We start from the raw sequence: 24038 nt of genomic DNA on the forward strand, positions 1-24038 counted from the left end.
GGCGGCGTGAGCCAATGGGGATCCGTAGTTCCCCAACGCGTCACGTGTGGCCCCGCCCACTCCCCGTTTCGGGCGCGGGCGGGCGGAACGGGGAGGCCGCGGCTCGCTAGGCGTTACCGGGCGGGGGCGGGGCCCCGCTGTCGCGAGGGCGCGCGGGCCAATGGCGAGCGGGGCCGGGCGCGGAGGCGGGAGGGCACGGCCGGGCGGGCGGGGCGCGCCGGCCAATGGGGCGCGGGCGGGGGCGTGGCCGAGGCGGCGCTCGGGTTCCGTGTGAAAAGAGTGAGGGGGCTCGGGTGCAAAGTTTGCTCGCCCGGCGCCTGCGGAGGGAGCGGCGGCGGCGGCGGCGCGGGGGGAGCGGAGCGGAGCGGCCGCCCGAGCGCTCGGGGCTCCGACCGCCCGCCGCGCTCCTCGCGCCCCCGCCGGGGCAGCCGCGATGTGCGGGGGGATGGCGGCGCACGGTCCGGGCGGGCCGCGGTGCTGGCAGAACCGGCGGGCGCGGCTGCTGTGCATGCTGGCGCTCACCTTCCTGTTCTTCGTGGTGGAGGTGGCGGTGAGCCGCGTCACGTCGTCGCTGGCCATGCTCTCCGACTCCTTCCACATGCTCTCCGACGTGATGGCCTTGGTCGTGGCGCTGGTGGCCGTGCGCTTCGCCCAGCGCACCCGCGCCACCAAGAAGAACACGTTCGGGTGGGTGCGGGCCGAGGTGATGGGCGCCCTCGTCAACGCCGTGTTCCTCACCGCCCTCTGCTTCACCATCCTGCTGGAGGCCATCGAGCGCTTCACGGAGCCCCACGAGATCCAGCAGCCGCTGGTGGTCATCGCCGTGGGGGTGGCGGGGCTCATCATCAACCTGCTGGGGCTCTGCCTCTTCAACCACCACGGCGTCGGGGGCCACGGGCACGCCCACGGCCACGGGCACTCGCACGGCGGCCGGCAGCAGCACCCCCGCGGCGGCCCCAAGCCCGAGCAGCCGCCCGGGGACGGCGAGGCTGCGCTGAACCGCGACGAGACCAGCACCTTGGTGGAGAACTCCAGCAGCTCCAACGGAGTCAGCCAGGAGAAGCTGGGTAAGCCCCGCGGGGAAGCGCCGCTGCCTCATCTACGCGTAGAAAAGCGGGAGGGGTCCTTTCCCCGAGTAGGGCGGTGGCCGTCCTGGTCCCACCTGGTGCGGGCTCTGTCAGGACCCTGTGAGGACCATCTGTCCCCACTCCTGGGAAAGAGGCGAGAAACTTTCTCGGCAGCTCTTGGGGCACATGGCTGTCGCACCTCTTCCTCGCGCCTTTCCTTCGGATGCCCTAAGCTGCATGTTTGTCTTGCAGACAGGTCAGAGTGTAAAAAAGAGTCTTAGGATAAAGCAGTTTGCCCTGGGAAAAAAGTTGGTTCTGCAAGGGAAGGCACATGACAAGCGTTCCTTGCCTAGCGACACGAGCTGTCACAAGACGCTCTCCTATTGCCATCCGAACTGGCTACACATCAAAAGGAGCGCGGCTCAGTGCCTCGGTCCCAGCAGCTGGATCGCTCCATTGGGTCGGTTATCAGCTACCTGGAAGCTACTCTCCATCTAAACCAAAGATACCAACGTGTATTCCACTGCAATAACATTGTGCTTCTTCATAGCATTGGTATTAATAGGAAGAAGTATTGGAGATTGCCAGTCAGAACTCTGGAAGCCAGAATGTGGAGCATGCTGGTGTTAGGGCACATGTGTGGTGTCTTGGAATAATTTTTGTTTAGCTTTTTAAAGCATGCACCTTCCCACTGACCTACATGCAGGCATACGTTTAAAATCTTCCCTTCCCAATTGTGGTTAAACAGTTTCATGGGTAGGAATTTCTAGGGTTATTTTTTAGTGGATCCACAAGCCTGGATAGCTGATATTGAAGCTGCTTGGTCAAAGCCAAGTATTGCGTGCTAGCGGAGTGAAAGGTGTGTGTGATTGCCACTTCTCTGTTCCTAGGGCATCCTTGTCACCAGAAGGAATGGACTTCAGGCTTTGGAACCAATTTCTCTCCTCCAGCTTCAGGGTGACATCAGCAGACTATTGTTTTAGCTTAAAGGGCGCTTTAATTGATCGGAATGAACTTTGCTACAGTTTCAGGTTTTCTGTGATCAGAGGTTCCAATACACATTTGAGAAACTTAGTTTCTGTTTCGCTGACTCCCTGTTGGCTTTGGAAAGACAGGTTTTTCAAGAGGATAGCAAAGTTCCTCTGAAAACACTACACCATCTTCTTGACCACATAATAAGCTCTTAATATTGGTTTAGTTCCAGCAAGGTATCCTAATAATTAGTTTCAGACAATGTAAAATTCCCTTAACCCTTAGTCTCATACATATCTTGGCTTGGGAATGATTCTTTAATGGTGAAAAGTTGTGCTTTTAGCCAAGTTTTGGACTAGTTAGAGAAAAAAAGTTATAGCATGGATTAAAATGCATATTGTTGTGAGCTAACTTGCCTGAAATGTCTCATGGATGTGCTTCTGGCAATAACAAATAATTTGTTGTGGGTGTTTAGGTGGTAATAGGACATAATTTTGGTCACAGTGAAACTTTGAAATAAGTTTGTATTTCCTTCATTGCCCTGTCATGATTATGTAATGGATGGAGCTTACTCATAGTTTGCCTATGAAAAAGTGGCAGGTAGAGGTGATTGGAGGCTTGGGAGAAGATAAAAGATGTAGAGATTCTGACAAAGGTGGTCCTGTGCCTTCACTGGAAATCACAGCGTGGGGTAGTCCTGATTTCCTAAGGTGGAAGTGAAAAGCAGGCATAGCCTTAGGGGCTAGTCATGCACAGGCATTTCTATGGATGCACTTTATGCAAAATAATCAGGTTTTTGTTACATTTCAATGAACATATTTCAAATGGACATGTTTTAACCATTTGCCATTAAAAAAAAAGTTCGTTCCAAGTTGGTTCAAGAGCTTTCTGGAACTATGTGTCCTGTTACCCACTCATATAGATAGCTGTACTTTTCAGATCTCCATTATTCCAAGTACTTGGTACAAAGTAAAGCGTTCCTCTTTCCTTGCTCTCATCGTGGACCTTGAGGTCTGAACTCTGTAAAAAAAGTTTGTATTTCCTTAAGATATTTCCCTCTAATGTATTTACTTCTCTGGAAAGTTACACGTCCCATGTTCCATAACTCCTAGGGGTAGTGTGGAAAATGTAGCTGGAGCTTCAGGGCAGAAGTGTACTGGATGAGGTAATGAGCTGGGGCTTGGAACTAAGCCTTGGTAGGAGCCCACTCCCTCTTCAGAGAGGTGAGGACTTGAGCGCACTCTGCAATTGCAGAATGGCAGCCACAAGGGCAGAACAGCAGAAGCTGCATGTCTTGTTAATGTTTACAAAGCTCTGAACTCAATAACCTCAGAAGCAGTAAGAGCTCCTTGTTTCAGTTTGTCAGGCCAGGGACCAGTGCCTGTTGCTTTTCTTTACCACTGGAAGTAGCCAAAGAAGAACTTCTGAAGAGAAGCAGGAGGTTAATCATGTACAGTTCTCTCCAATTTGAACATTGGAAGATTGTTTTCCTTCAGAAAGGATTCTTCTTTGTAGTGATGTGTATGTTTATTCCCATGTAGCTGGTTAGCTGTGTTGATAAATATTGCAGGCAGTTGTGACAAAGGAGGGCACTAAAATGTTAATTTATGTACAGTCCATGACATATTACTTTGCACATCAGAAGCTGTATGTCACTCAACAGCTATATGTCACTTGCATAAAAAAAATATAATTTTACTACTTATTTATTTATTCTGAAATATAAATAACAGTAATTCATATCCTCAGAGTTTCAGTGATAATTTACACTGTCCTATAGTCAATTCTGCTGGTAAATTCTGTGTTTTAGACCTAAAATTTCAGCTGATTGTATCTCATGGTCCTGCTAACTCCATGCACCATCTTGGAAGAACTTCCTTTTCCTTGAATTCAGAAACCTCTTGAAAAGGCATTGGTAAACCTGAAAAGAAGCTACTACACAGCTGTATCACACAGCTTTTGAGCTTCTAGCTTCAGATTTTAATATGAAATAGCAATGCAGTCCTATGGTGAAAGATGGATTTTAGCAATGTGATCAATGGTGTTTCAAAAGAAGGAACAAATGTACCTAACTAAGCTACTTAAACCAGCTTTTTTACATACCCTCTGTAACTCTGCATTTTGTTTAGGAAACAAGCAGTGAATAGGCAAATGGTTATACAGCTGGAAAGGTGAAAGTAGTTTTTCAGTACAGTAATTAAAATGTGGTCATCTTCATTCTGTGCTACTCTACATCTTTAATCTCCACGTAGAAACAGTTGCCTTCTAGATTATTTAGATCACTTATTGGGAAAACTGAGTTTTCCTCAGCCAGAGAAGATGTTGCTAAGTGTGTGGGTTGAGCTGCTTTTCGGTTTCATACTCAGTGTGCCATGCTTACTGCTGGATATGATTTTATAAGGAATTACAGTACCATGTTGTATTATAGCTCTTGACTAACTGTTTTATTGTTTTCTTGTCAGGTGATATGAAAGATGACCTGAGTGACGTACAAGTGAATGGGAATGCTGGCCATTATCCTCTGGATGAAGAGGAAGTTGAAGAAGACTCTAGTGCACAACTTAACATGCGTGGAGTTTTTCTGCATGTTTTTGGAGATGCCTTAGGTTCAGTAATTGTGGTAGTGAATGCCTTGCTCTTCTATGGCTTGTGGAATCCATGCCCTGAAGATGGGCCTTGCTATAATCCATGTGTCAATGATCATTGCATGGAAAATACTACTTTATTCCGAGCACTTGGCAGCACTAACAAGTCAGAGCAAGACAGCATTACGGTGGCTGGTCCTTGCTGGCTGCTATATTTAGATCCTGTCCTCTGTTTGATTATGGTCTGTATACTCCTTTACACAACTTACCCGTTGCTTAGGGAGTCAGCCCTCATCCTTCTACAGACTGTTCCCAAACAAATAGACGTCCATTCTTTGAACTCAAAGCTACGCACCCTCGAAGGAGTTGAAGCAATCCATGAATTACACATTTGGCAGCTAGCAGGCAGCAGGATCATTGGCACTGCTCACATCAAGTGTCCTGACCCTTCCACCTACATGATGGTGGCCAAGCGCATCAAAGAGATCTTTCACGACGAAGGGATTCATGCAACTACCATTCAGCCCGAGTTTGCCAGCGTTGGCTCTGAGTCAGGGAGAGGGAAATGCGAGTTTCCTTGCAGGACTCAGTGTGCTTTGAAGCAGTGTTGCGGAGCAGGAGAAGATAGTACTGCAAAGAAGACAGAAAAATCGTCATCACTTAGTATTTCTTGTTCAGAAGTTGTCATTGAATTTCCGAAAACGAGGAGGACTAAGTCGGAGAGCATCCCTTCAGTGAAGCTGGAGGCGAACACCGATCAAAATGAGCAGTTTGAGTCATCTTTGTAACTCCCTGAAGGGTGCTACCTGAGCTGTGGAGACTTTGTCAACAGCTGTGTTGCAAGAGGAAGAGACAGACGTTCGAGATGCAATTTTGCCAAATAGTGTAATTGCTGAAGTCCTTGTTCTTGTCATATTGCTAAATATAGAATGCTTGTTTTAAAGAATATAATGTCACTGTCATGATACAATGCGTTTGTGTTGACTTTGTTTGACTGGGACAGACAGAAAGTGCATCCATGCTGTAACACTTCAGAAAACCAGTTTCAACATTTCAGCAGAGACACTTTTGCTGTGCTTCAAATTAAGATACTTTTTTCCAGTGAAAAGGTATTTGAGGGATAAGCATGTAGGAACTCAATTTGTGTTACAGATTTCTTGGACCTACTTTTTCCTTTAATATTTGATTTGTAGATACCTTAATATATTGTTTATTTAGAAGCCCTAAGAAAACCAAAGTTCATAGAACATTTTAAAAGATATAACTACTAAAAACTGGAAACCACTTTGCAGTTTCACATATTTTTCTTAAAGCTATGTAATAATAATAAAAATTGTGAAGGCTTTTCTAGTGAATTTATCGCACAGCATATTTTAAAGACAACATCATGTGATTGTCAGAAATTGTCCCCTCTTCTTCTGGTAAGGTAGCTAGGTAATTGAAAACAACAGAAGTGAAAGGGTTTTTTTCTGTCAGAATGGCAGTTCAAGCTACTGTATACTGCTCTGTGATCCAGACATGAGACTAGTTGATAAAGTAACACAGACTTCTATGTTTTATGGATTTTCTGCTGTTTTCTCTTACTTTCAAGTTGTGTCTGGTCATGAAAGTCTTTGAGGTTTAAGGAACCCTTGACTTAACAGTGCTAAGAATAAATACTTAGCTGATGCTGAGTTTACTAAGATAAAATAATTTGTTCTGTCGCTAAGTGCTCTGTTGGGGAAGGTCTGCCAAGCACTGACAGTATAACTCCTGCTTTCAAGCACAGACAGCAGCTCCCCAAAAATAATGGTGCATTTTGCTTCTAGGTCAGTGTGTCTGTAAACACTTGCAGTGACTTCAGTCCTGGTCCCCCACCATGTCCTCAGGAGCCCTCCACTGACTTTTGAGGAAGTGGTGCAGGGATCACTGTATTTCACACTTCGAGATGCTTATGGATCACATTTCACTTACTCAGTATCTGCATCTGTGATTTAAAACCTTGACTCAGTTAATTGACAACTGTCTCTAAAGAAGCTGTTACAGTGTGCTGCCAACTTACACCTTAGGAAAGGAGAAATTGCTCTGTGGACTCTGAATTTGGCAGAGATGAGGTGAGAGTTGAAAGATAAAACATACAAGAAATCTAATCTAAAAGCCTGGCCCTTTTGATCCACTCTCATGTCATGTATGGGAACTAATGTCTTGTGATTAACAGATTGCTCCTGTGTGCAAAACTGGAAAACAACTCAGATCTTCCATTCTTTGCTCTATGACTCTGGACACGATAAACACTTTGCCTCAGTTTCCCTGTCTTCAAATGGGGATAATACCTACCTCACAGGGGTGTTGTGAGGCTTAACTATTGTGTGAAGAGCTCTGAGATCTGTTACTGGAAGGCACTGGAAAGAGGATAAGATACTAGATTACCTGGCATTTACTACTTCTACAAATGCATTGCAATACCTAGGCACAACCAGAGGGAACTGAGGATAGTTTTGGCCTTACGAAATTCTTTGATGCTGTGGTTTTCAGGTTTTTAACAGTATTTAAATAGAGATTTTTTTAAAAAGAATGTTTTGTTAGTGAAGGGAATGTAGCTTTGCCTCCAGATACAGAACACCTCCCTAGTTTGCATTTCTAATTTGTGTCTTGCATCATAATTGCTCCTAAGTAGTACAAAGAATAGTCCTGCTGCTCATCAGACCTGGACTGGCCAAGTCAGTCAGTGGTCTCACCCAAGCTCTCAGCAGAGCATTGCAGTCAACTCTCGATTATCCACGGGTGGATTACAGTGTTGTGCATTACCTGTGCAGTGAGCAGGGCCAGCACCGGCCCTGTGTGCCAAAGCACAGGAAAGCTGGAGGTGCTGCCTCTGCTCCCAGGGAGCCCCATCACAGGCTGCATTGCTGGGGTGCAGCACAGCACTGACCGGGGCTTCTGCCTCTTGGCTGCTCAGGTGCATCTGCAGGAAGCTGTGGGCTGTGGATGGGTAGGCTCGGCTTTGTGCTGGCTTGGGATGTTGGTGCTTCGCAGCCACCAGCATTGCTCACCTTCTGTGTTTATGCTTGTTGTATAGTCTCATAAACTAACTTAAATGTGTTAATATAGTATTTATATATGTTTTTGGTTTTTCTGAATTATCTTAACTCTTTTTTCTGTTACCTGTATATGATCTAGAGTTGACTGTTAAATGAGATCTTGTATGAGACTACATTTGCTGAGTATGCTACCACTGCTACTATACTACAGAGTATTAACCTAGTAAATTTTGAAATGAACAAAGTACTATTTTTTTTAAATGTGTATCCTTGCTTTCTATGGTAAACTTTCACTAATTATTTTCATCACTAGTTTAAAATTTGTCTCAATCATTAGTACGAATTCTTGAGGTTCTGCCATAAATCACTAACACACCATAGAACTACTGTTCTTTAGTTTATTTTAAAAAATACCAACAAATCTAACCATGGTAGCACTGAGAAGTCTGATTAACTTCTTTCCTGTTGCTCTTATTAAAAAAGGGCAACTGGTAAGTCATAACAGTTACCAGCATTGGTTAATAGTCTCAGTAAATGCATCTGAATAGAGGGAGTTGTAGTCACTAATTCCATTTTAAACTATTTAATATCTTTTTTTTTTTTGGTGCCAGAAGTCATATTTTTCTATTTCTGTGTCCATTGCAGGCAATGGCTAACTAAAAAGACAAAAAGCTCTCCCCCTCGTTACTTTGAGTATCAGGACAGGATGCAGAGGTGACAGTGATGATGGTGATGATGATGGGGGCAGGAGGGGGAGTTGCATGGCCTCTGTCACGTGCCCTGTTGCATGTGCAGCACCGGCTGGTGTTACCAGGGCCCTTTAGTCTCCTTAGCCCTTGATGATAAACTCCCTGAAAGCATAGAGTGAGGTCAGCATGGTGGCTGTGCAGCAGCAGGAACACAATTTCTCCCTTCTGGCTGTAGGAGACCCGACTGTAGCCCACTAGCTTGTGAAATAGCTCGATTTTTTTTAACTTGATCTGTCTGGGTTTATACAGACTTGATTTGTTCTGAAGATCACAGTTTAAGAATACTGAGAGCATTCAAAAGCACTGCACAGTCTCTCTTTATTTTTTTTCCACAAAGCATGAAACTAGTGAATCTCATGTAAGTGAACACTGCAGTGGTGGGGAGCTAATTGTATTGTGTATCACATTCCTGAATTTTTAAAATAAAAACAATTATGGAACACTGATTTTAAGGAAAAATAAGTTTGTATTTCAGATTGTTTAGGCTTCTGATTAAATGTGTCAGAGATGTACCAAACATCACCAGATGAAATATTTTAGTACATGCCTCATCCAGGAACATGCTATTTTAGAATCACTTCCTAGATTATATCTGCACCTAAGGTGAGGTGCAGAACGAATTCAGACACTAAGTGGGCTAGCCACAGTACCATCAGTCTTCCTTTTTAGCAGAGTAAATTGTTTCTGTGGAGCCCCTAGTAATTGTAGCTCATTTGCTTTCAACACCCAGTGTGGGCTTAGTTAATGTCTGTAGTTGCCACATCGCAGTGTGCGGTACGGACATACATGGAGTTAAGTAAGAGAACCAGCCCCAGCTTGTGACTCCCCAAAAGTCATGGCAAGGGCTCACTCCTGAAAATTTCTCTATTCTTAAATAGTTTCATCAGGCTGACGAGTACTTACTTGCACACCAGGTATTACTTGTGGGAGTGAGTCCAAAGCTTCTGCCAGTGTAGCCTAGCTTTTAAAGAAAAAAGTACCTAGATTTTATGGATGTATTAAAATCAGGACTGCTATGGTGTTTCTAAATTTGCTGTAGAAATACTGTCAGTTTGGTGTAATTCCAGAATTTATTCCTTTTCCCCATTCTCTAAAAAGAAAGGGAAAAAAGCCCACTGAGTGTCCTAAGACTTGTTAGCAAGTTTAGCTAAATGGACATTGTTAGCTTCTGAAATTGGGCCATCTGAATTTATTAAACACTGCCTGGTGGAGTTTAGGGAGGAGGGATAAAGATTCCTGCCATTCCCCTTCCCCTGCCCCCTGCTTTGACTGCACTTTCTAATCTCTTCAGCTATGGAGAGACTGGGAGGGATGGAGGGGGTGAATTTTGTAATTAGATGTTCCGAGTTCCATGTGGAGGGAATGGGAAATACTGCCAACTATATTTTAAAGCATATAAATATGCTCTGACTATTTTAGCTCCATAGCATAGCATCAGTTACACCCTTTTTAGGTATGCATTTAAGTGGTTCAGGTCCACAGTATCTTTGGCTTTTCCTTTCTCTGCTAGGCAGAAAGAGGTGGATGCTCCATTTGCCTGAGCTAAAGCCAGAGTTGACAATTTTCCAAATCAAACGTAGCATTGCTGATAACAGAAGGTCCGATTATTCCTTGTGACCTTTGCTTTGTGTGGTTAGCTGCCTGTGAGGTACAGCACCATGTTTTAGCAGGCTCACATTTATATTTTTTGCACTCACTGTGTTGTCTAACTAGTTGAAAAGCAAAACCACAAAGCTGAAAAATATCTTTCATCTGTATGTCTCCAAAAAGCACATGGGATTAATTTGGCTTCTTTTTTTTTTCATGTCCTGGATCCTGTTTCTGAACAATGTTAAAATATAATTGGCATAGCTTGTTCACTGATGATATTTCTTTTGCCTTCTTTTAAAATAAAGAATAATGTTCTTTTTTTTTTCTTTTTTTTTTCCTTTTTTTTTGTTTTTGTTTTTAAGTATTAAAGTGCTGAGAAAATAAATGGAGCTCTTGACCATCAAATACATTTTAGTTGGGATTTCTTTCTCAGATCAGCTCCCAGGAAGGAATCTAACTAGTAGAAATATACATTCACTATCTCTCAGAACATCAAAAAGAGATGACAAGAGCACAAATAGAGGAGGTGGAGGTTAGTAAATGGGTTGTAAAGTCCTGGCCTCCAACTGGCTGGGTTCCAGGTGCAATTAAAAAAATAGTTGCTCAGTTCTAGTATGGTAAAGAGTTAACTATGCAAAAGGCATTTTTTAATCTCAAATGAAAACAGCTTTTGAAAATAATAAAAAAATCATCTTGACCTGTCAATTGCCCATGGTTAAATATATGCCATAAGGGTCAATAAAGTAGGCTTCCTAATAGGACTCTATACTGTTCTTTCAATGTGTTTGGAAGAAATCTGCTTTAGAGCAGAAGATGCTTTGGCGCTTTTCAGCTTCATTTGTTTCAACTCAGAAAAACTACAGTTTGCACAGTTTTTTGGGAGAAAAGGACTGACTGCAGATGCCAGTACTAGCACTGAGGAGGGCAGGATGGTGACCAATAGCTGCTTTGAGCTGTTAATAAGCTTGCAGTCGTGAGTTCATTTGGGAGCCCTTCAGCAGCACCTTTTTCTGCTTCAAGAGGGAAAAGTGATTCCACATTATTAGTTATATGTGCAGGAGGGTATGTTTGGTTATGCTGTAAACACTGCATGTGAGCTTGAGTTTTGCCATTTTCCAAAGCTGCTTCTACCTCTCCATGAAATGATGTGGTTTGAACTTACTATGAACATTCTTTATGAGAACATGAGCATGAGTTTTGCCATTTTCCAAAGCTGCTTCTACCTGTCTGTGAAATGATGTGATTTGAATTTACTATGAACATCCTTTATGAGACATGCTGGTGTGGGAATTTTAAATTAGCAGGAAGGGAAGCTTCAGGTCTGTAGCTTACTTTTGCCATGTCATTCATGCAGATAGTTGCCTGACCGCAGATAGTTGCTTGACCTCAAGGACCACCAGATCCAGCTCCCAGAACAACTCCTTGCTGCTTTTCCATTGGAGGAGCTAGTGCCACAGAAGAGGGGTGGGATGGGAGCATCTGACTCCGCAGGCACCTTCTCAGGCTGATCTGTGCTAGCATCCCAAACCTGGCATGAAAGCCTTGCCACTGAGACTTTGGCTAGCATTTATATATATTTGTGGTTTGGTTTATCCTTTTTTAATTTTTGACAACACAAACCTTAAAGTGTTGCTGAGACCAAATGGCAATCCCCACCCCCCATCACCCAAGCTCTGTTTCTAGTTACAGCATTGGTCGGCTTCCCAGCATTTTCCTCCTGCACCAGCTCCTGCAGCTAAGAATAGCCCTGGTGATGCTGTGGAACAGGATGTGCAACCTGCTGGGCTTCCTGCATTTGTGCTCGTGTTGCTGGCCTGGGCTGAAGGCTGTGCTCATCTTCCCCTGGACTCACTGGTTGAATTTCTTAGATTTAATTTCTTGGATTAGGTTTGCTGTGGGTTGGCCCACGCGTGTTCCAGTTGCCTATATTCTGTGCTGTAGGCAACTGTGTTCTGCAGTATAGGCAAGACCTCAGCCAAGGGAGATACTCACTTGCTGCCAGTCTTCTGTGCTTCACAGTGTGTCTGCTGAGTGTAAGAGGATGCTGCTGGCCTGCTGCAGACCTGGATTCAAGCTTCACTGCTTGGTTTGATGTTACTGTGTGATCCCTGTAGCTGAGGGTGCAGAGTACAGCACAGGGAGTCTGCAGGTAACTGGGTCACTGCTGCTCACCTGAGCTAGGTGCTCATACCCTAGTTCAGGAGTGAACAACACTCCCACAGATAAATGTTGCATATATTGCTATACTCTCAAGATTTTTTCATTAGGCAGCACTGACTGGAGACTCAGTCCATTGTTTTATCCTGTGCTTCCAAGGGCTCTCTCCCAATCAGTTGCAGACAAGCACGTTTTTCCTTGAGAAAGGGATTATGTGAATTAGCAAAATTCAGGTGATGATTTTCACTTGTATTTTTGTGGGCACGTGGGAAAGTTCTGACCCAGATAGATGGGGCTGATTCTGCATGCTTCCAGCTTGAGCTTTAGGAAGGTTTGGGCTTAAGTACTAGGTAAAATCTAGGCTCAAGTAATTAATCCTAAATATCCATACTGGCAGAGGTCTTAGGTTTCTGTGTCATGATAGTTTGAAGTGATTTTCTCTTCACATTGCTGTTCAAAAAGAAAAAAGGAAAGAACTGTGTTTAATTATCACAAGAATTATTACCCAGCCTTGGTGGGTGTGTTTCCAGTTTGCTGAAAACCTCCCTGCATGCAGCAGCAGCACAGTAGAGACACTGACAAGTTAGTCGGCAAGTTATTGCTAAAAAGGAGGTGTTTGGTACATATGGTTGAGCTTGGAAGTGGAATGACACTTGGCACCATAATGTCCCAGTTATCTTTTTCTGAAGGAGTAGGAAAACTGCAGAACTAAATATTGAGTCAAGCTGCGTGGGCAGAGCTCCTGTATCAGAGCTGCGCTGACGTCACAGCCACAGCGTGACATCACGGGCTGTATGTGAAAAACCCAGAGCATCACCCAAACTCTATGTGCCACTGAAAACCTCAGTAACATTTATTGAAAACTTACATGGGGTTTTTATCCCTTTTCCCATTCCCTTCATGCTGAGAAGTTTAGCCACACAGCTAAGGAGAGAGTGCAGCTCAACTGCCTTGCAACACCGTGTGCTGCTCTGAGAAAAAGTGCCATTGCAACCAGAGCTTGAACTCTTACTGTGTGCCCTTCCTAAAAGTATCTACAAAAATGAGGTGATGTCAAAACAGTGTTTCTCTACTGAAAGCTGGGGTGATACTCAAGTCTACAACTTCTGCAGTAGCTTTCTGTGATGCTCCTGCTTGCTGTCCTCTGCCCAGAGAACAATCGGAGTTACTATTACTGCATGTGCGTGCAATAATTAATGTGGCATGGAAAAACAGAAGGGCAGACACTGGAGTTCTTTAGATTTATTCTTTAATAATAGAAAATGTGATCTATGAGATTTTTGCCAAAACTTCTTTCATCTCTGATAGTATCAAAAAGGCAGTCACTTTTGATACTATCAGAGATGAAAGAAGTGGTCTCTCTGGTTCTCCCACAGTGGTCTCTCTGGTTAGTAGGAAGCAAATGAAATTATGGCATCAATGGAGTGTGTGTGGGTTTTGATTTTGGAGTGGTTATATCTTCCCCATCCTGCAGCTGCTTTAATGAGGGTAATGACTTTATTTGGTTTTCCTCTATAGCTCCGCAGTGCTTAACAGCTTGTTACCGAGGGACCTACACCAGGAGTGCATGGAAATCCAAGTTAGTGAAAGACATAGAAAAACATGTTCAAACAGATCACAGCTGAAGCTGAGACCTTAATCTTCCTGAGACAGAAGGTAGCCAGCACAGGCTCAGCTGTTCCATCAGGAAAGGTTAGTGTGAAGTACCAAGCCTAGCTCACTGCTAGAGAAATGGTGCAGAAAATCAGGTAACAGCAGTTTAGTTTCACACCCGAGCATATGAGGAGTGGCCTCTCTCTGCAAGAGACTGCAGCTTGGCAAAAATAATGTCTTTGCATGGGGGTTTGCTGCTGGCAGTGGCACTGAAAGTGCAGTATTTCTCCAAATGACTTAAGGTAAAGTCGGATATGGAGGGTTCTTATGCAACATGAGAGTTCCCCTTTCAAAACAGTGGTTTGGAGAGAAAAAGTCATTGGTCTGGGCTAGGACAAAAATTAAACAAGATAAACAAGGATGGGCTGCTGCCATCTTCCCCTTCCCCTTTATCTCTAAACCTTATCCTTAAACTGCAAATTTGGGGTTAATGCAGTGCAGTGTGTCTGCAACTGCTAAAACCAGCTATGTTTTAATAGATCTGACTTATTTCAATGATGATGAAGGTTTTAAAGTTCCTCTAGGTAACAGAAATATTTCTATGCTTTTAAAGTTCAAATGCAAGTATTTTTTAATATTACTAAGAATATTTTCAAATTAAATAATCAATTCTCCTGATAAAACATTTAATTAATTATTTACTTATTCTGTGTCCTTGTTTCTAATCCACAGAACATAGAAATAAACTTTATTTTCAAAAACCTGTCCAATTTTTGCTAACATATTATTTTTCTTTAATATCAGCTAAAAAGAGAGGAAGTGTCAATTCATAAAAAGTAGAGCTAACCACACAATTTTGGTAGCAGGTCACTTGCCACTAACAAGTACTTCAGCACTCTGCAGAGCTCTGAGTAGCTGTAGAATGTACTGTGGAAAGAGGGACCACAGCAATAAATTGGGATGGAAAAATATTTGCTTGAACTTCACAAAGAAGAAGCTGCTTTAGTGAAACAGAAGAAAATGTATCAGTTCCTGAGTTGCATTTTGGCCTGTACTATACATAGCATTCTGAAAAACTGATCCTTCAATGATGTGATGGGGACTTTATTCCATAAATACCAGATTAGATCCTGTCCTATGCACTGATTTATCCAGCCAGTTAAATTATGGCAGGGGAGGAGTGGAGAGCATGATAGATGCAATTCTGGACTGTACATCATTCAGCAACTCCTTCCAGTACACGTGATCCTTCTTTTAAATAATGTGAGAGTTTGCTGAGGTTTTACCCAAATATGACCATCCTGCTTTTCAAACAACTTGGTTCTGACAGGAACTTTGTTCTGACAGATTCTTTTTGAAGGGGATGTCTTAACCCAATTAGCTTCAGGGTATCTTCCTGTGATAATGTCTTCAGGGGCCACATGCTGGTTGGCTGAGTCAGTGACACTGTGTTTTCCTGTGCTCAGTAGGAGTGCAAGACTCTGAACCAAGTTGGGCTGGATGGAGGATATCAAAGACCTGGAAATGTGGAAGAATGTGTTGAAGATAAGGCTAGATTAATTCTCAACACTTTAAGCCTTTGTTAAGAAAAGCTGGGCTCTTGGATTTTGATGGGGTTTTTTTGTTTGGTTTGGTTTGATTTTTTTGGTTTTTTTTTTTTTTTTTACTTTCTGTATCTGTGACTAACCCCAAACACAGCCACTCATATGTAGAGGAGGAAAACTTAATATTCATTGAAATTTCACTGAGGTGCTTTTTGGCAAGTCTGAGATGTTTACTAAATAAATCAAATAGGATGGTAATGATTGTTACAGGACCCCTCAGAGTATGTTTTTCATCTCACTTTTCATCTCTGATACGTAGATTATGAATATAAGAGCCTGCCTTGTATTGGGAACTCTGACAGGTGAAAAGTGCTCTCTGTTTGTAGCACATGCAGGGCTCTGACCTCTGGCATGCTTTTCATCCCTCAAACTCTGCTAAAAAGTGCTTAAAGAAATACAAAGTACTCACTGAGACTCAAAAATGTGACCAAGGTAGAAGCTATGGTTCTCTGAGGGGTCTCGTTTATCTCTATATGGTTTTCAGTTTCCCCCAAAAGCTGAAATTTCAGTTTAAGGATGGCCTCAGAAATAGAGATCATGGGTGGCTTGTAGAAATCTCAATAAGCCTCCAGAAGGACTACACCTGTTCTAAGGAAAGAGGCCATTCTCTCTTGGATTGCACTGCAAACTGCAAACTGACCCAACCTGAGGGATGGAAAACCAGCAGTGCTCCTCAGAGAGGCCTGGATTGCTCCTGTGCTGCACCAATTTTAGGGCCACAGCACATGGGAGAAGTGAGGGCATGACTGCCATGAGCTGGGACGTGCAGGCCAGCTGTAATCAGGTAATCTGTGCTCTGAGCAGCTCCTGTCACAGAACACCCATCTACCAACAAAGGCATGCACAGCACTGCCCAGCCCTCAATGTTTGAAACTTCCCCTGGGTCCATAGGGAAGGCCTCCACATCCAGAGCGTGTGTGGCATAGGTGTAAAGGGAGCACTGGGCTGGTGGAAAGGGCACCACCAGTGGTGTAACAACTCTGATACTGGGCTGCCACTCCAGCTGTTCTGGGATTAATGCTGTTACTGAGTTTAGAACTGATAAATGAAACTTGAAACTCAATTTATGCAGAAATAACTGCTTAAACCTAGTTATTTCTTGTTTCCTTGTGCACGTGGCTTTTCTAGGCTGTCTGCTTTTTCCACAGTAACTTCTGCTCTGCTTGGGCAGGGGTTGTCACCTCCCAGCATAGCACTGATCACAGAGGTAGGTATCCTCCAGGCAGGGCTGCTGGATGCTTTCTAATCCAGCAGTGAGAAAAAACACCCACCACGAGAGAGTCTGCAGTGCTTCACTAAATAATTAATAGGTACTAAAGTTTCCAGGACTTCGGAATCACATGGACTCCGGCTTTTCATGCCATGCTGTACAGTGTTTAGGTAAAAGGTTAAAACTATACCTACTCTAAAACAAATCTACACCAAAACATGGAGGCAGAAAGACAGACAGAATTAGTAGTACTGCTTCCTCCTTTAATAGGAGTCAAGCTGAGACAGAGAGTTTATAAATATTTTCTTTTTAGTTTTTTTCCTTTCACGTGACTTCTTGTTAGAAGGCTGGAAACAGACTTCTGTTAACTTTTGGTTATTAAAAATCAAAAAGCAGTCTTAGAAAGAAATCAGGGTCTGACAACCCAGCAGGGTAATGGGAAACTTAATAAATATCCTGTTGTTATAACATCTGTCATTTTAGCATTAACAAGCTCATGACTTTAGCTGTTGTATGATCACAGCTCCACTCTGCAGATTAAGGGAAAGGCTGCTAGACCTCTAAAGTAAAAGATTTCTGCCCAGTAGGGTGCTTTAACCTCTTGTATCCTGAAGCAATTTAGCTAAAGCAGCTTGAAAGTGATATAGAGATAGACTTCTGTGCAGGTCAATTAGGAGGGATACAGAAGCAGTTGGACTCAAGGGTTTTCCTGATTTTGTTCTCTTTGATGTCCAGAAGAACTAGAAAAAAACTCAAAAAACAAAACAAAAAAAAACCCAACTAAGCCCAAAAGAATGTGGTGGGGTTTTGTGGTTTTTTTTTTCCTTAATTTGGTCACACTTAGATTTTCTTAAAAGTTGTAGAGAGGAGATTTGACTGTCTTATTAAATGAATAAACATCTCTGCAGCAAAGCTATGGTAGCTGCCCATTGCTTGTAAGACAGTAGATATATGTCAACCACAAACACAGAGTGGTATTTTGGTTCATTTAAAACAGGCCTATGTAAGAACCAGAGCAACTGCACAAATACTGAACTCCATACAGCGTCTCTCACCACCTGTTTCTGAGATTTCTTTAGCCTGTTGACTCATGTTTTTCTTTTCTGGAAGCTAAAGAAAATGCCTGCCATGCTGAAAATGCTCCTGGTTTGGTTTTAATCTCAGATTAAGTTCATCCAGAACAGTTCCATGGTGATAATGTTTCTGACTTCTTTATTTTTTGCTTTTATGTGTCAGGTGGTGAAATGAGAGCCCTCCATGATCTGCATGCAGCCAGTGCTTCCCTGGTACACAGCTTCTCGCGCAGGCAGGAGCAGAGGGGCTGAAAGAAAGAAGTTGTCTTGCTGCTCATGAGGAGTCTGTAGTGTGTTGGGTGTGAGCAAGAGCTGTGGAGTTCAGTGGAGAGTAAATCCATCTTGTCCCAGCTCGCTCAGTTGTCCTCTCATTGTCCTCTCTCAGGGCAAGGAAGCACCACATCCAAGTCACAGCCACCTCCAGGACTGCTGGCAGTCTATAGAAGCATCATAAATGTATTGTGGACCTCATTGTCTCACAGGACATAAGGATAAACAACCACATTCCCACGTGCTTAGATGCTGTAGAAAGCCCAGAGGCATGAGCAGCACTCCCAAGTGCCCAAAGCCCCTGTGTACTTTAGACAAGTGAGCTTGCATAGAATTTAGGATCCTTAAAGCACATTTGTTTGCTTTACATTGAGATTGTCTTGAAAATGCTACTATTCTGTTTGGGGGAAAAAATCTGATGTCTACAGCAGAGATGCCATGTCACGTGCCATGACTGAGAAGGCCAGACCTGATCTAGGGCACTGGGGCACCCAAAGCCCTTGCTCAGGTCTTTTGTAAGCAGATGGTTTACCTTGTGCACTTTCAATTTCTATTCCTTTTAGTGATGCTAAGGCAAGAAGAGAAATCCATACCCTCCCCCCAAATTTTGAAAATACCAGCACAAACATTTCAGTAGCTGGTGGTTCACGGCAGAGACAGACTTGAGGGATGATGACATTTTGTTTTGTAAAATGCTTTAACTTCCTAAAATAGTTATTCAAAAAAACCTGACTCCAAACCACTTTCTGTTTTGAAATACGTTTTTAAGTGAAATTACATGTTCAAGTTCTCTCAGTGTTTTTAGTAGAACAAAACATTTGGACCCCAGTAGTTTTTGCTAAAAGCTTTCAGAGCTGCTAACATCTAGAAAGTCTGTTTTTGCATGGGGCTAATTAGAGCCCGTAAAAGAATAAGAGAAATTAAACCAAATAATGCAGCTCAACTGCAGTGCTAAGATCTTGCAATTAAACTGTGCTGTTGGATTACACGTATTAGCACATGAATTACTCTTTAACTGATAAATGTTGAACCAAATAATTATCTAAAGCTTTGGGAAGGAATAATCAATAAGGTTAGGCTGAGAAAAGACAGTACTTAAAAAAAAAAAACCCAGTAGGATGGCTTGATGAGAACACAATAAATTGTTCCCTGTGAATGAACTGACAGGTTAGTCCACATTTCTTCCTTTTGAAATATGGGTGGCACCTTATGTTATCTTTTTTCCCTTTAAAACCAGGCAAAAAAAAGAGAATAATCAAAACCTTGAGGAACACCTACCCTCTCTCCAGAGGCGGGTGGCAAAGACCCACGAGGCACTAATTTACCTCCTCCTCCTCACTGCAGCAAAGAGGCGGCTGGGAAGAGCAGAGGGGAGCGTGGCTGTGCCGGGATCCTGCTCTTCCTTGGATGCCAGCACAACCTTGCTGACATTTCAGTCTCAGAGAGGGTTTGTAGGACTGGCTGCCTCTGAGGGGCTGCAGCACTGCGATCCTCACACTTGGCCTCAGTCTTTGTGCGTGGCCGAAGTCACCTCGCAAGGCTGCAATCCTTGTGCCCAGCTGTGCTGGGATGGCCATGGATGGGTGCCAGGGGACAGATTACAGAGGCCTGGCTGCCGGGGAGGGGGACAGCCCCGCACTTATCTCACCAAGCGGCCCGGCGCACCCTGCCTTTCGCCGGGCCTGAGGCAGCGCGGGCAGCTCCGCGCCGGGGCTGGAGCTGGAGCAGGCCCTGGCCAGCAGCGGTGCCCTCACGGCAATTCCCTGAGCCCTCCAGCACGGCCCACTCGCCCAGGAGGTTTTATCCCAGCCCCCATGGCAGAAAATGGCCAGGCCAGTGCCCACAGGATCAGCCCCATTTTCTCCTGCCGCTGAGTCCCTGTCCAGAGCTGCCCCACAGCTGCTCCAGCAGGCGCCACTGCCGCTGTGCCTGAGGAGAGGCCACCGAGGAAGAAGCGTGAGGGGTTTTGTGGCAAATGGAGCCACAGCGAGGCTTGCCACAGGGCCACTGCAGCACCCCAGTGAGGAGAGCCATTGCCCTCAGGCTATTAAAATGCTATTTGCTGAAAGGAAACCGCTCCGGCCGCATGCACCCAACTGCGGCGTCCAAGCAGCGCTAGAATCGCCGCCGCCACAAGAAAGCCGGCGGCCCGCATTAGCAGGGAAATCCATCTTTTACAAGAGCCACAATGGACCATTAGCTTTTAATCAGGTTTTAGGGGTGGGGAGCAGCTTTCCTGTTGGGCGAACCCTAAGAAGGAAATAAGTGGCTCCAAACATCCAGGGGCGGTGGGGAGCTGGGAGCCGAGCGGGCTCAGAAGCGCGCAGCTGGAGCTCGCTGGTACAATGCAGGCAGCCCTCGCGTGGATGGGCCGCTGGCCGAGCCGCAGGGAGCTGCCCTTGTTTGTTTGTTCCTACGGCACAGGCTGAGACAAGGGCCCTGTTTTATGTTCCCCTGCAGGAAGGTGATAGAGTGCCCGGGAGCTGCTGGAATCCATTCTCCAATAAATTCAAAGGGAAAGGCCATTTTTTTGTGCCCTGGAAACTTGTGAGGGCTGAGGGATGCTGGAAGGCAGTAACAACGGAGGCAGTGCATCGCACTCCAGTGTGGAAGGAAGCCACCAGAGCAATTTTTCTGGTTTGTTTTGTTGCTTGTTCTTTTTTCAACCTCAATGATTTTTACTCTGCCTGTGGCTAAGCAATCAATATCTCTTTGCCAACAATAAATATTCCAGGCTTTTAAATGATGATGTATTCCAGGGTGAAACAAATTAGGTGCGTTATTGCTGCCCTCTTGTACTCAAACTAATTCTGTGGGTCCAAATGGAAATTCAGACAGAGATTCCTGAACCAGGCTCACCGGTGGCAGCAGATCTGAACAGGTCTGGCTTCAGCTGTCAGCTCTGTTACTGATCTCTCTTCTTTCACTGAGACGAGCAGGAGAGCTGTGTGAGTAGCTCCGCAGGCTGAATCCATCAGGCAGATGCATGCAGCTGAGCATGAGCCTGCCTGGAGCACTGCGGCGCCCTTGTTTCCCTAGGCAGGAGGCTGCAGAGCTGGATTGGTGTGTCAAGCACAGCCCGGGCTGAACAGCACCGGCCCAAATGCTGGCCCTGGGGTGCCGCACGAGCAGGGACTTCAGCTCTGACCTCTTGGTGCAGTAGCTGGTCAAGGAGTGTTTCCCAAGGTACTAAAAACAGTCCTTCCCTTTTGATACCCACACAGGGGGCCAGGTGGGAATCTGTTTGGAGCCCTGAAAAGTCTGTCAAGGCTGTGACAGCAACCAGTCCTACTCCCATGTGTCCGAGGGAGAGCAAATCAACTTAATTAGGCACCAAGGAAGCAATCTGATTTGCTTCTGGAGTTGGATGATTTGTGCAAATAAATTGTTACAGACCATTTTATTCTCTTTGGTTTCCTGTACTGTTTTGCTGAGGTGGTGGAGGGATTGTGTAGCCACTCCTGCTGTGTTTCCCCATGGCATCAGTGCTGCTTGAACACTCTAGCAGAGAAACTTTATAGGACAGTTCAGGAAACATCTGACTCCATTTCCCACCTACTACTACAAGAGCTCTTGCTCTGAAGGATTAAGATGACTGTGGAAGATGGAGGGCAAAGACATTGGGCATTCTTGCTAGGAGACAATATTGCATAAAAAAACACAGCCAGCCAGAGCAGGTGGACACCTCATGTCAGTGACCATCAGCCCCACTCCCTTATCTCCCAGAACTGTCATTCCCCAGGTCCTAGCTCCTTGTTTATTAGGGGGATGGGGAGCCATGTAAAATGATTTCTCTCTTCTCTCCTATTTTCTTCAGGGGGAGGGTGCTGCTGTTTTAATAGTGTCAATAGTTCTCGTGCATTAATCCTCATCAGCTTGTATGTGCATACAGGCAAAGCATGATGGGCTCGACATTTGCCATCAAGAAAATGAAATCCTCCCAGCTTCAGGTCACCCTGTCCTGGTTTTCTACCAAATCTTTTCAAATCAACAGCCATTTCATCTCCATAAGCTAATAATAACCCTCGCAAAGCCTGTGAATCAGCAAAAGGCTCTCCACAGCTGCAACTGTCAGCAAAACAGGAGCTAACACTGTGGAGGGGTGGATGTTGAAGGAGTTTGAGCCCTGGCCTGTGCTAAGTCTTAGGCAGCATTTGCTGAGCCAGACCCATCTCAGGGCTCTGCCTCTGTCCCCTCCACCATGCTTGTGGTTGTCATTTGTGTGAGGAGTGAGTGGCAAAAGACCAGGCTGCACAAATGAATACCAAAGTCTTTACTTATCTTTCCTCTCTAAGGAGAGTGCTCTGGATGCCAGAAGAAGCCAGCTTTGTGTCTCCTACTACAACAGGAACCAGCTCTGAAGAAAATCTGCATTGGTGTCTGGTGGGAATATCTGGAGCACTGGAGCTTGGCCTGCTGCTTCTCATTGAAATGAGCAGGAATTTTGTCACTTGCTTCTCTGGCCCAAGTCTGCTCCTGTGGCTGGCTAAGTAAAAGCAGGTTCTGCTGCAAGGGTATTTGCAATGGGAATTGCCAGGTAGTGGGCAGGCTGCCTGCTGGGAGACCCTTTGACCTGAGTCCCCTTGTAGTCCTGATGTTCTTTTTGTTTTCCCTTTGTGTTTTGCCCAAGGGAACCTGCAGGTTTGCTGCTGATCAGCAGGCAGTGCATGCAGCTGGAGGCCCAGGACTGAGGATGAACTGGAGAGATAAGCTATCTGTGAGCACAAATGCCTGTCTAGCCCTGTACACCTTGGAGGAAAAAGAATTTCTGAAAAAGACGATCCGCCAAGAGAGGGGCTGGGCAGTGCATGCCTTGTGTCTTACCCTCTTTCCATCAGCACCCACTGCTGAGTCCTTTTGGAGGCAGGCTACAAAAGGAAAGACCTATCAGACCCAGGATGGCAGTCCCTGGTGACAAAACTACAGCGATTTACGAGCTTATGAACATGGAATGTTCAAATAGAAGAAAGATCATGCCTAGCAGCTAATCCCTGAGACCTTTTAATGACCAGGGCTATTGTGGCTTCCTTCTTGTGACTCCTGGGTCTGGGTACCCTGACATTCCTCCACATGGCATGAGATTTGACGCACATACTCCACAAGCCAGTCTGCTAGTCAAGAAACAGTGGTTTGGGCAATTTTTCAATCCTCCAGCACAATTTGGAGCATAACTCTCATGGGCTGTAGTGAAACTCCCAGGCAGGCGAGGTGGCTGAGCCAGCAGAGGTGTTGCAAGGTGCATGAGTGCCACTGCTGCAGAAAATGCTGTGAGCAGCCAGTGACTCAGGTCTCTGCTGTATTTCCTAATGAAACTCTGAAGGATCTGGTGTCTTTATTAATCACTACAGCTCAGCTCTCCACTGTTAGTATCTTCCTATGGTTTTGTGTATCTTGGCATTTTTAGATAACCAAACAATTTTTTGAGTGCTCAGATGAGAAAAAACCACTGGTAGCAGACACCCGGGAGGCAGCACCATGGGCTGGGTTAAAACTCCAGGGCTGTTCTTTGTTAGGTTTGTGGTGAAAAGCACAGGACCACTGCACCATCACCATATGGTGCTCCCTATTTCAGGATGAGCCTGACATGGATGAAAAATAAGAGCTGGAATGGCTGAGCAAACAGCTCTGCAGCTGACGAGAGTTTGTTTCCACCACGTTCTGTGGAATTTCTGTGAGTCCAGCAGCTCACAGGATGCATGAATAAGTGTGCTGCACCATTTCTGCTAATTTAGTGTACCACACTCAGCACCTCCCTGAGGGCCTGTATGGAATGAGCTGCATCTACTGCAGCCAAGGGGAGCTGCATCCTCTTGCTTGCTACATTGCTGTTTTGGTGGTACCTTTTGTGTCTGAGAGGTTTAGAAGCACCTGAGCACCCAGAATTTAACACTGACCGCACCATACGTGCTCTTCTGTGAGCTTAGTCTGGGTGGCTCCCTCTTTGGCCTGGGACATTTTAGGTCAGGTATGTTGCTCTGCCATCAGCTGGTGCATCTGCCTCAAGGTCTAACTTGCTGCACTGCCTACTGCTTTTGTTTGCACAAGTTTTCAAAAGTGTCAGAGTGGCCAGACCTGATGGATTACCTGCCTGAAGTAGGTGGATGATCAGCTGAAGTGTTTGCTTGAGCATATAGATTCCTACTTGTGT

General features: G+C 45.0%; 1 protein-coding gene across 1 annotated transcript; it reads left to right on the top strand.

The window, feature by feature from the left end:
- The first annotated feature begins 433 nt into the window (after positions 1–433).
- SLC30A1 (solute carrier family 30 member 1) lies at positions 434–10313 on the top strand. The gene is made up of 2 exons (XM_066546453.1): positions 434–1067; positions 4502–10313. The coding sequence occupies exons 1-2, from the start codon at positions 434–436 to the stop codon at positions 5410–5412; spliced, it is 1545 nt and encodes a 514-aa protein (XP_066402550.1). The 3' UTR covers positions 5413–10313.
- Positions 10314–24038: the final 13725 nt, after the last annotated feature.

The sequence above is a fragment of the Molothrus aeneus genome, chromosome 3, assembly GCF_037042795.1.
Source record: "Molothrus aeneus isolate 106 chromosome 3, BPBGC_Maene_1.0, whole genome shotgun sequence".
Taxonomy (NCBI): domain Eukaryota; kingdom Metazoa; phylum Chordata; class Aves; order Passeriformes; family Icteridae; genus Molothrus; species Molothrus aeneus.